We start from the raw sequence: 12,132 nt of genomic DNA, 5'->3' as shown, positions 1-12,132 counted from the left end.
AAATGGCAAAAATACTTTACAGTTGTCATAAATTGAACTTGGATAATATAATAATTTTTGCTAAAAGGACATTAGTAGGAAACCTACACTGATAATTGTTTATATAATACACTGTGAATACACTGTGGGGGCATACTGTATGACACATGCTACCACTTATTATGAGCTATTGTGCCACTACACAGTGGTGAAGTTAATGTTAAGGGACTTTGGATGTCAAAAGACAATGTTAATTGTGTTTTTTTTATGCCAGTGATAAACTCTATTTCTTGAATAAAATGTTACCTGCATAACATATCAGTACTTTCCAAAACACAAGTTTTCATTATACTGTAGGGACACTAGTCTTTAAAGAAACCCAGTGCCCTCTACTGGCTGGCTGCAGAACAACATAAAACATAACACTTCACCACAATTTAAGTACTTGGGACCAAGGCCCATCTTGTTTGTGGGAACCTCAGTGCATACCTTTTGCTTATAGTATTTCACAGTCACAAAGAAATACCTAATTTCTGTGTCCTTTGGTGAATTTTATGACGTTAGTAAAACACTCTGTGTTCATTTCAGTATGATATTAGCAATGGCATTGGTCTGTTGGGTTGTTGTTTCCTGTAGCTGTGAGTTTCATTCAGGCCTCACATTCACACTGCACCTTCTCCCTGCTACTCTATAAACTAGGCTGCAATCACACAACACACCCTGAAACACCATTTATAGGGCTTTAAATTACACATTACATAGGTCAGTGCATGAAGCATTTTTCATTGTTTTCTCCAGTCTGTGATTCTTAAATATCGAGAGTTAATTAAGGGATTTAATAAAGTGATGATGGAATGTTGTATGTCCAATGTATGGCATCATATTGAGTCAAAATACAGATAATTTAAGGTTTGTTATTGATTTTACACTACGCAGTGACACATGCTGCTGGAGTTAGAAAGACATGCATTTTAATATCATATTGTGATGCTACTGTATTCATTAATTAATTAATGCTGTTCATTCAGTGGTGAGATACAGTGTATTGACTTGCGCTTGGTTAAAATGTGTGGCTCTTGAAGTCTATACGCAGGTCAGTGTTGGTGTTAGTGGATCTAATCATGGCAGAGAGATGAGACGGGTTAAAGGTGAGGTGAGGAACAAGGTGAGATGCAACATGTAGGTGCAACGAAGACAATCAAACGAACGAAAAGCACAGAATAACACATAGGAGGGTCGCACAGCCAGCATGGACAAGTGAATTCATAACTACTGAAGTGGCAGACTTAAGTTTCAAAAACGACTCTTAAATAACTCTTTGATTCACTTTGCTCATGGTCACTCTGGATGTTGTACTGTATGTGTAGCCTCCTGCAATTAGAAAAAGGAAACTATACTCATGCAGACACAGTTATAAAGATAACAAAAGTACTTGCTAAAGGTTTGCTAAAGGTTTGCTATAACATTCAAGTTGTACATCGTCTGCCATGCTTTTTTGTTTTGACAAGTACAGCTGGTTCACAATGCCATGCATTTGCCCGTGTGCCATGTTCCAGTGTAGGAGCTGCCACAACAGTAATAAAGTGAGGTCCTCAGATAACACTGTTGTTGACATAAAAATCTGAACCATAGACTGGTTTCCAAATTTAGCGAAGCTGCCACAACCTTAAAATAAACAAACATACAGTATATGTGGCCACTAATATTGAATTCCCATTGACCATATATATTGAAAATCTCATAAAAACCTACAAAAGAGGGGCTGGCCCAGTGATATACTTAATTTGCAAAGATCTGACTGTTTCTATCAAATGTCGACACCAGTACGTACCGGTCGTCTTGCATGGGCCTGACATACCCAGCAGACAAGATGTTGAGAGACAGAATATTGGGGTCGATGATGGTCTCATCAGCTTCAGGGGTGTTGCGGAGACGACCTAGGAACACACAAGTGCCTCAGTTAGAACAGCACATGCAAAAGATAATATCACTGTTGGTGCAATGTTTGGTTTTCAGGTGTAAGAAAGCATGAAAACCAAACTAACCCACAACAAGCTCACGGATGTCCTTCCATTCCATGTCACCTCCTGACTCATGTACAATGGTAACGCTGATTCTCCTCTGGAGGCCCTGTGGTTATCAAGAGAAGACAGACAGCAAAGAAAGAAAAAGAGGTATGGTTATGTTTAGTTCATTTAAACATCTTCCAAATATGATATTTGCTCACAGTGTGACTGACTTACCTGGTGCAGTAGGAATGTGCCATGACAAGGCATTCCTCCTCTGTGGTCCACCACTGCAGGGATGTAGCTGGGAGGACACAGATGAAAACCAGCTTCACTCATTTGTTCATGTGCCAGTGATCAACAATGCTTGAGACATTTGGTCCAAACTGTTTCTGGATCAATTTAACATAATAATAAATAATAATAATAATAATAAATAATAATTATTTAATAGAAATCTCTGCCAAAACCAACTGCTCTGGGTCACCCCTTGACCCAGGATACTCACTCTCCAGTGGCCTCCAGCTCGCAGATCTCAAAGAACACCATGAGATCATATTTGCAGTGACAGGGTCCTGCCTGCGGGCGGGTCATCGCTGTCAGCTTGGTGGCAGGTACTGTGTTGAAAAAGGAGACAGAGAGTGTAAGACAGGAAGACAGGTTGAGCGTAGACAGAGAGCATACTAGTGGCTAACAGCAGGGAGCTGCTAAACCTACAAAGGAAGGAGAAAGGGAAGAAGAAAGGAAATCAGTGATGCAGATAAGAAAGGAAGCCACTTAGAAGGCGCTCCTTTCCTTCAGCAAATTTATAGGCAACTCTGCTGTCCTCTCTTAAAGGAGAATACCACTCAAAAACCTTTGTTTCCTTCAGATTTTACGTATTCATAAACCTTGATCATCATTGTTTTGTAGAAATTATTAAATCTAGTCCGACTATGAGTTAAGGTAAGGATAAGGTAGGTCCCCAAAAGGAGTGAGAGAGTGCATGAAAAAAAAGATTTGCATGCAGTTAGGCCCAAGCTCAAGCTAACATATTATATAGTATTTAATAAATATTGTTTGCAGTAATATATATAATATATATACACACATATATGCACATATATATATTTTCACAATGCACACATTATGTACAGTATACAGTATTGTTATGTATATAATGTATTATACCTTTCAAATGAAATCTCCTTAGTTCTTATTTTGTTGTATTATTTCAAGTAGTTCTTTAGCTGCTTCCTACCTCTTCGGACTGCTGTAACATGTAAATTTCCTCTCTGGAGATAAATAAAGTCTAATCTTATCTGTGCAACAAATATGTATACAGTATAATGTGCAGTATATTTAACATTCCTATGTAAGAGAGTATTATTCATGACTACTTTAGCAGAAAGACACTGTGATCCAGTTCAACAAGAGTTCAAAGAGGGAACTGCAAGGAGAATCCACCACGCAGGTCGACAGTTAACACAAAGTACACCAGAGAGCCAATCCAACTGAATCCTGACACAAGAAAACTACCTTTTAATATCAAATAGTTTCATTTTAAAAGTATAACAGCTTGTACTAGTTAATGACCAGTGGTAATAGTAATACAAACAATAATTTAAAATCTTTGTTCTTTTCTGTGACACTATTTCCTTTTCTACAGGAAGAACATGTCACAGTGTCAATTACAGAACATCGAACCCAATAGCTGGAAGAACTTAACAGTGTTAATTTGAGCAATACTTGAGCAAAACTGATGCTTCTTGTCACAACAGCTTGAATCTCTAAATAATAATATTAATTGTAATGTGACATAACAGTTGCTTTGGAAATTTATTAAATCACACCATGTTAAACACTTGAGATAAAAAGGCTTTCAGTCACAGGATTCTCTTGGATCCGATATCAATAACCAACCCGGCTTCTGAGCTTTAATAACTGAACAGATAGAGGTGGGTGGAGCTGTCAGCTGAGCTCGCTCAGTTCCTTCCAGTAAGAAGGAAGCAGCCAAGCCAGCAGCAGACAGAGCGTGGTCTGACAACGAGTCCACCAGCGCCCCATTGAACACATCTGGGACCAGGTACCGGATCAGGTCCAGCGATTTCTCCCGGTCTGGCGAGGCGTCAGAGTCAACTGCTCATACCCAACAACATGAGGCTAAGATGACGTGACTTGCATGGAGACCAGTACAAAGACAATACTACATAAATAAATGGCGGAATTCAAGCAAAGTAACTCTGCAAGGGCTTTTTTTTTACCTGGTTTGGACAGAGGCATCACTCGTGGGAACTGTCTTCTGCAGGGACGTAGTGGACTGGGAGTGGAAATAACACACAATCATGTATCATTTCATGAAAACACAACTATATACAGTACATTGCATCTTTGTGCAAGCAGTAAATCAGCTCTACCAGCAGACTTCCTAGCCTGGTACCTGATGACGTCTTTACAGAGTGGAAGAAAAGGCTGTTTCTGGTAGTGTCCAAACACTTCAAACACAATTGGCTGAGTCTTGATGTAGTCAACAAAGGATTTAGTAACTTCAACAGCAATCTATAAAAACAACACAGTGATGTTAAAACACTTAACCTATTTAAACCTCACAGCTCATCATTGTACTGATACTTGGCTGATACTTCTTACATTCTGCACATGGTAGAAGCCAAGAGGGGGTCCGCGGCCTGTGTTTTTTAGGGGCTCAGTGGAAAAGGCCTCATCATGGCGGTGGATGAAACTGAAATCAATCCAAATTGCACCATTTACATGGGAAACTGTAAAAGGATCATGATAAATATTGACAATAGTGGGAAGAGTGTACAATGAAAAATGTCTGATGAACTGCTTACTTAAACTGGCAGAAGATGTCAGCATATTCTGCAGAGATGCTGGAGGCTTGCAGGACAGTCACCCTGAAGGTAAAAACATTACCAATCCTCAGGTGCTCCAGAGTTGTGTCATCCAGACTCTTCAGCGGAGTCTCCAGCTCATCTGCACCAGCTGCTAGGAACGCAAAATAAAAATCAGACACTGGTTAAAGCTGGCATTCCAGGCAGCCAGGTTGTTTTCTGGCAACATGAAAATGGATGGATGAGGTTTGGCTAGGATTTGGGGCACTGACTTTGGCTGATTTGGGCCAAGTATTAGCTTCTCCTTGTTTTGAGCTAATTCCATTGTGAGTCATTTATGCAGAAAGCATCAGTCTGGCATGACTCTTGCAGCCAGGTGTGCCAGATTTAGGCCACAGTTACATTACATGTCATTTAGCTGACGCTTTTATCCAAAGCGACTTACATATATTTGCTACGACTTGCTATATATGTCAGAGGTCGCACGCCTCTGGAGCAACTAGGGGTTAAGTGTCTTGCTCAGGGACACACTGGTTGATGTATCACAGTGGGAATTGAAGCCAGGTCTCCCACACCAAAGGCATGTGTCATATCCACTGCACCATCACCACCCACCAGTTGGGCCGAGTCGGACATTACACGCACTGTACATGCACACACACTCAAACACACAAAACACATGTCCATTCACTCTTAAAATACCATTACCCGCACATGTGTTATTGTTGACCTCATCAGCTGAGGGTCCCAATTCTGCATTCTGCCCCTCCCCCTCCACGATACGAAGCTCCTCCTGTGAAATCCCTGTACGGGACAGTCCTACAGAGCAGGACTCGGACTGGAACTGCAAAAACAAGTTGCAAAACAGACTGGTTAACAGGTTAGTATATACAGGTGAATCCTGTATGTACTATGTGTAGTGATTGTCTCTACCTTTTCATATTGCTGATCCTCAAATGAGATTTTGGCAGTGCCTGACTGCCTCACTCCTGAGCCGTAGTCGGGAGCTTCCTCATCAGCTGGAGGGAAACACAAAGCACCTTCACTTCACTCCCTCAAGAAGTCACACACTGCCTGTCCTTTCAATCCCTTCATGCCCTATTTTCAACAATGGTGAGGCCTAGGATCCGAGCCTTACCTGATATGGCCTGCACCGCCACTCGGAGGAAGCCCTTCACTTCCCCCTTCTCGCTGACGATGGCCACGCGGTGGACGAGAGGAACCGGGTACAGCAGGTTACTCAGATAAACAAAAGCCCTGGATAGGAAGCAGAACGAGAGAGAGAGAGAATTAATAAAAAGATTACAAACAACCAAGTTAGGAGATGGCTCACACTTGATCAAATTTCACTGGACTGGACAACAGAACACAGAGCTGCAAAGCAACCAAACAGAAGCTGGGACTGCTCTTGCGATGGCCATGGCTTCCCTTTACTATCGCTTTGTGGGGGCTTTTCCTCACCATTTATAAATAATGACATTATCAGGACATGTATGGCTCACATGCAGTATCGCTTAACGTTTGTATTGTACGGATGAAAGCTTGGTGAGGCTAAGGAGCATGTGTGTAAGGTTCAACTTTGAATTCTTTAAATGACTGCAAAATAATGACAGACTGAAATAGTGCTTTTTTGCATTGCTTAATGATTATATGCTTCTGCACTAAAATGTGCATCGTGCCTCAATATTAAAACACTATACTTTAATCAAATGTACAAAGCCAAAATGAGCACCTGAGGCACTTTGTTTTTGCATTAGACTTGAAAATACTTCAGCACTAGTGGCAAAGACTAACTCTTGACAATATAAATGCGGGAAACAACTGCACTAGAAATGTTCCTATTTTCTGGTTTCTCAATCTCCTGTCTTTAGCTACAATACTTGATCTTGCGGTCAAGGACCACATTTTCCACAAGCTAATAGGGGTAAACATTTAAGGGTGGAGAGTGTAAAAAGGGAGAGGCTTATGACAAGATTGGTGAGGTGCAAAGAAGGCATGCTCAGGACAAAAAGGGTGAACAAAAATGCTTTCAACTTCTCGACGCAAAGGAATCAAAAGCAAATGGAACAGAAATCATCATACGGAACATGGCTCAGCTTGAATAAAAACTGCCAACAGCTTGATATATTGTATGCTACACCAAAAATCAACAACGAATGACATCAAAAATCAAAGTGCACCTCCTAGGACGAAGTGCTAATTTGTGAAGAGAGGGGCACTAGTTCATCATCAGACGTATTTAAGTAAAAATTGACAAAAAAAGTCAAAATGAAAAGACTTGTGCTCTGGCATGCCTAAAAGAGACAGCTGCAGTAGAAACCAGCTCTTTCATCTTGAGATTTTGAGTCTTCTTTGAACACCACTATGCTATTCCATATGAATCATTCCTAGACTCTTTCCTACTTATTCAGGTTATTCAGCTTATTCACAGCATAGTGAGAACATTTCGCTGTGGGTTATGTTATGCAAATCAGACCTGAATATACTCCATGAGACATGTCAGTGCTTTGGCTAGTGAATGGTCTTCTGTAAAAGCCCCTAGTTTGCTTTAAGCCAAACATAAGTGAGACACACACCTCAAGCAGCCGTTGAGCATCAACTTTGCTTGAATTTGCATGGAAACAAGTTGTACGAATGGATCCACTCTGGGCTGATTTAAAAGACTTGTTTAGAAGTAGAATTGTAATATGCAGGATAAGCATTTAGCTTATGTTAGTGGGGAAAAAAAACAGTTAGCAAAAAAATTAAAGGTCTGAAAAGAAAACAGTCAAATTTGATAAGGTTAAAGATAGAAAGCAAAGGATAAACCTTGAAGCCCAGAAATGTCTACTTGGTGTCCACTCAGTATCATGTTCATGAAAAAGAAATCTGTGTAGTGGTTTGACATTTGAGAACATTTGAGTCTCAAACATGAGACACAGTGCTGTGACAACTGAGACAGGGAATAGAAACTCAAGTGGCTAGTTTGACTAGGTTTTCTAAGCAAGCAGGAAGTGTTTAAGAAGATGAAATGAATTAAATTCCAACATTGTTTTTCAAATCTCCACTGAAGCGATCCAACTGAAATGCCCCGACTACATGTTATTATTAAAAACTAGTTTCCCTGTCCCAACGGGACAGTGCAATGGAAAATGTCTGTTTGTAAACCAAAAAGACACTCTGGCACTCAGTTTGCAAAAACTTTGAGTTATATTTCAAACTGTACTGACTTTTCAAAAATGTCCTTTCATCAGTGCTGATGTCTATCAAGGGAAACAGACCCTGTGTCTCATTGTGAAAGAGCTAGTTTCCTCCACCAGCATGCTCCTGAAACCTCACCAACCTTCCCACTACACTGAATAATGGTGAGCGGTCGTAAAAGGGATCCTGGCCTTCGCCGGAGCCACGGCAGAGCTCTCCCTCATCATCATCATCATCATCATCATCATCATCATCCTCTCCCCCGAGCTCCGAGCACGGGTCATCCAAAAAGATATCATCGTCCAGGTCCTCCAACTCCTCCAACTCATCCTCCTCCCCTCGACCCTCCTGCTGTGGGTCAGCCAGCTCCGTAATTTCAGAGTTGGAGAGGGTCGGGGATGGGGTAGGGTCACTCATGCGCTCGCTCATGCATGTGTTGAAAAGGGGGTTTCTGGTGCAGCCAGAGACATGGGAACTAGGTTAGAACATTTAGATAGAAAGCACACACTTGTTTAAACAAGAGGGGGGTAGAGCACCGTATGGACTGGATCACAGGAGAAAACCATCCTCGCTTTATGCCAAAATCTGCTTACACTGTGTGCTTTAGTATGTTCAGCGGAGACACAGAGAACAGAGGGAAGAGTGCAAGACAAGCTACAAAGGTTGTTAGAAGTATTTAACCGCCTTTGCTGCAAGTGCATATACAATAAGTGTGCCAGACCATGTAGATGATGATTGACATCCTGTAGAAAAAAAGATTAGACACAGTATCTCACAAAAGTGAGTACACTCCTCACATTTTAGTAAATATTTCATTATATCTTTTAATGGGACAACACTGAAGAAATGCCACTTTGCTACAATATAAAGTATTAAGTTTACAGCTTATATAACAGTGTAAATGTGCAGTCCCCTCAAAATAACTCAACATACAGCCCCCCCATCATCACATACCCTACACCATACCCCCCCCATCATCACATACCCTTCACCATATACCTAGAGATTGTCATTGGGGTACTTTCCATAACATCATCTCTCAATGCAAATCAAACTAGCTATAACTGGGTTAACTGACATAAAACCATGCCATTCTCTAGATATGGTGAAGGGTATGTGATAATGTGGGGCTATTTTAATTCAAAAGACCAAGGGAACTTTATCAGGATGCATAGTATCCTGGATCCATGAAATAACTCGCCTTTAAAAATAAAAATCTGCCTGCCTCTATGGGAATTTAACATAGGGGTGTAGTGGCATTAATGGCTGTATATTGAGTTATTTTGAGGGGACAGCACATTTACACTGTTATACACACACACACACACACACACACATATATATATATATATATATATATATATATATATATATATATATATATATATATATATGTCTAACCCTAACCCTTTAAACCCCTTAGAGATCACCATGTTACTAGGTGGTGGGGTGTTGTTGTATTCATTTACATGTTTTTTCATTTATCCTGCTGGTGTATCTGCTGTAGGTATACTAAATATATATCATATATAACACTATATACTGTAAGATATTTTAATGTATGGTGTTTTTATTATATTATACATAATACACACATCATGGCCTCCGGAGTTGACAACTGGATTTCTTTTGCACAAATATTGTATATGAAAGGTATTGTGTGCAAGTTTTTAAATTTAAAGATTTTATTTTAGCATTCTTTTCGTATTTATTTAATTCAAAATAGTTCTGTATCTATTTTCTTGTATCTGTGCTGCTGAAACATGTGACGTTCCCCCCTGGGGATTAATGAAGATGAATTAGATTGTAAATATTTACTTTAAACTATCCAATATAACTAGGCTAGGAGTTAAAAACTGACTTATAAAAGACTTAATTAATATAAATAGCATTTAAATACAGTATAACAACAACTCTTGGTGGACATTTTGTCATTTGTGAGTGACCTGTAGATTATCAACAGCAGCAACTACTTGTGCTTAGTCTATAGTAAAATCAGGAGCCCTCCATCACGAGTGTACTAAAGCTATGTCTCTACTTGTAAGCTTAAAAGCTGTTGGTGTCTGCTACATCAAATGTCCGTTGACTGCTGATATATAACTTGTCTGGGGAACTACATTTCATTAGATGCGGTGCTTTTGGCCACACAAGCCAGTATTACTCACTTATTGAATAGAAACAGAAAATCTAAATGAGGTCACAAACAACATATTTCAACAGGACATTTTTTAGATTACTGTTCAATCATCTTTGCTCGTCTTGCAAGAGCTAAATGACATTGAAATGTCAAGGCTTGATGCTGAATATTATGTAACAGGGCCATGTGACTGTGTGTAGGACCCATTAACAAGAGAAAAAGAGAGAGAGCTTGGCAAAGAGATTTGGGCGGCTGTGTGCCAAAGTGGGATAGAAAGAAACAGCAGGCGTTGAGTAGGTGGACTGAAGAAATATCAATCTCAAATGTTCCATGTTTATTCCTAAAAAAAGATGGCATCAGCTGCCATGTACCAATCTTTTCAATTGGTTGTCAAATCCATCTTTTGTGTTAAAGCTGCAAGCCCATGTTCAGGAGAAATATATTCACACTGGGTTACCTCAGTCATTATGGTCCATCAGTTGACCACATGCACAATATGTGGTATTTACGGCCTACAGCCTACCATTATCCTGAATGGACTGACAAACACTGGGCTTCTGTTTGCATACTCTCGTTGACCTTTCTATGAGTTCAGTATGAATGCCTTCCTGTCCTGTCCATATACTGTATAGGGCCAATGGTGTTCAGCATTTACCTGCCAACCAGACGGAACCAAGGGAAGCGGTCATAAAAGGGGTCCCCTCCGGTCATTACATTTTCACCATCTTCAGTGGTATTGTTGGGCACATCAGCAGCATGATCATACATCTCTCTCATGAGATCGAGCCTCTGCCTGCAAGAAGCAGTACATTAAGTCATTGTACTAAAGAGAGGCACAGCCCAGAGCTAATGAGAAATGTTCCTATGTTCTTGCATCTCTACTGATTAATACTTTTTGTGAAATGTATCCTCACAAGATATTTTAAACATGTCTTATTTCTACCATTCATTATTCTGACAGTATATCATGAATATATTGATCTCAGATTCATAAAAACATTGTTGTGTAAAGACTTGGTGCACATTCATGTACCTTAATTTTTGTAATGTCCAATAGTGGGTGGCTCCATTTTTCTGATCCTGCACCTCCACGGCCACAATGGTGCGTGGGAAGTGTCGCTTCTCTCTGTCTTTAGTCGCCTCTGGGGGCAACAGGTCTGGAGGCAGGGGGGAGTACAGAGTGTCTGTGAGCAGCACAAACTGGAACTGGACCTGCAGGGGCACAGAAAGCATTGGTGTGGTCAGAGAGCCATATTATAGCATCAATCCGTGGATATAGGTTTAAGTGACAACATTTTGAACCTTCTTCTTGAGTTCCACACTAATAGCATTGGCCTCCTTAAGGAAGATGGCATTCCCCCATAACAGGTCACGGAGGGAGGTGAACTGGTAGCACCGCCACTTACGGAAGCTCCACACAGCCAGCTCTCTTTCCCTCTCTGTCCATTGCACTGTGGGCAAAAAGAATAAAACATCATCATTTGGTGAGGATTTGCTTACTAGAAAACAAAGATAGTCTATATCCACGACGTTCCACTTCCAGGATTGCTCCGTTGCCGCCGGAAAATCCTCTTTTCAGCAGGATGTCCATTACCTTCCTCTTCCTTTGCGTTGGTGTTCTAACCTCTGGTGGATTTGTGAGCACTATGGTTAACTGCTCCTCAGATCTCTGCAGGGTAAATCCAGACAGCTAGCTAGACTATCTGTCCAATCTGAGTTTTCTGTTGCACGACATAAACTACTTTTGAACGTACACATGTTCCACCAAAACAAGTTCCTTCCTGAGAATATTTAGCAGAGGTACCGTGGCTCTGTCTGGCGCTTAGCACCGCCCAAGACGATTGTGATTGGTTTAAAGAAATGCCAATAAACCAGAGCACGTTTTTCTCCCATCCCAGATTGCTGTATGGACTAGACAGACCCTCTTTCACATTGCTGTGGAGGAAGGTCTGGCAAAGCGAGACTACCAACAAAGATAATGTGCATGTGTCCAATAATT

The 12,132-nt window shown here is 40.6% G+C and overlaps 1 protein-coding gene across 3 annotated transcripts in view; it reads right to left on the bottom strand.

The window, feature by feature from the left end:
• Positions 1-12,132, bottom strand: part of kif1aa (kinesin family member 1Aa) — a 40,510-nt gene that overhangs the window by 6,896 nt on the left and 21,482 nt on the right. For 2 of the 3 annotated variants that reach the window (XM_028587962.1, XM_028587963.1), the window contains exons 23-36: positions 11,436-11,584; positions 11,167-11,345; positions 10,789-10,926; positions 5,955-6,073; positions 5,750-5,835; positions 5,531-5,660; positions 4,817-4,967; positions 4,614-4,704; positions 4,405-4,523; positions 4,229-4,284; positions 2,494-2,602; positions 2,223-2,289; positions 2,025-2,109; positions 1,811-1,916 (exon numbers count right to left, since the gene is read on the bottom strand). In XM_028587962.1, the coding sequence (XP_028443763.1) occupies positions 1,811-1,916; positions 2,025-2,109; positions 2,223-2,289; positions 2,494-2,602; positions 4,229-4,284; positions 4,405-4,523; positions 4,614-4,704; positions 4,817-4,967; positions 5,531-5,660; positions 5,750-5,835; positions 5,955-6,073; positions 10,789-10,926; positions 11,167-11,345; positions 11,436-11,584 (1,585 nt within the window). Of the gene's footprint in view, positions 1-1,810; positions 1,917-2,024; positions 2,110-2,222; positions 2,290-2,493; positions 2,603-4,228; positions 4,285-4,404; positions 4,524-4,613; positions 4,705-4,816; positions 4,968-5,530; positions 5,661-5,749; positions 5,836-5,954; positions 6,074-8,138; positions 8,472-10,788; positions 10,927-11,166; positions 11,346-11,435; positions 11,585-12,132 lie in introns of all 3 variants that reach the window. The other variant, XM_028587964.1, reaches the window with a different exon arrangement.

The sequence above is a fragment of the Perca flavescens genome, chromosome 9 (genome assembly GCF_004354835.1).
Source record: "Perca flavescens isolate YP-PL-M2 chromosome 9, PFLA_1.0, whole genome shotgun sequence".
NCBI classification, from domain to species: domain Eukaryota; kingdom Metazoa; phylum Chordata; class Actinopteri; order Perciformes; family Percidae; genus Perca; species Perca flavescens.
Note: the sequence above shows the minus strand (reverse complement) of the source record. Positions and strands in the feature narration are given on the sequence as shown.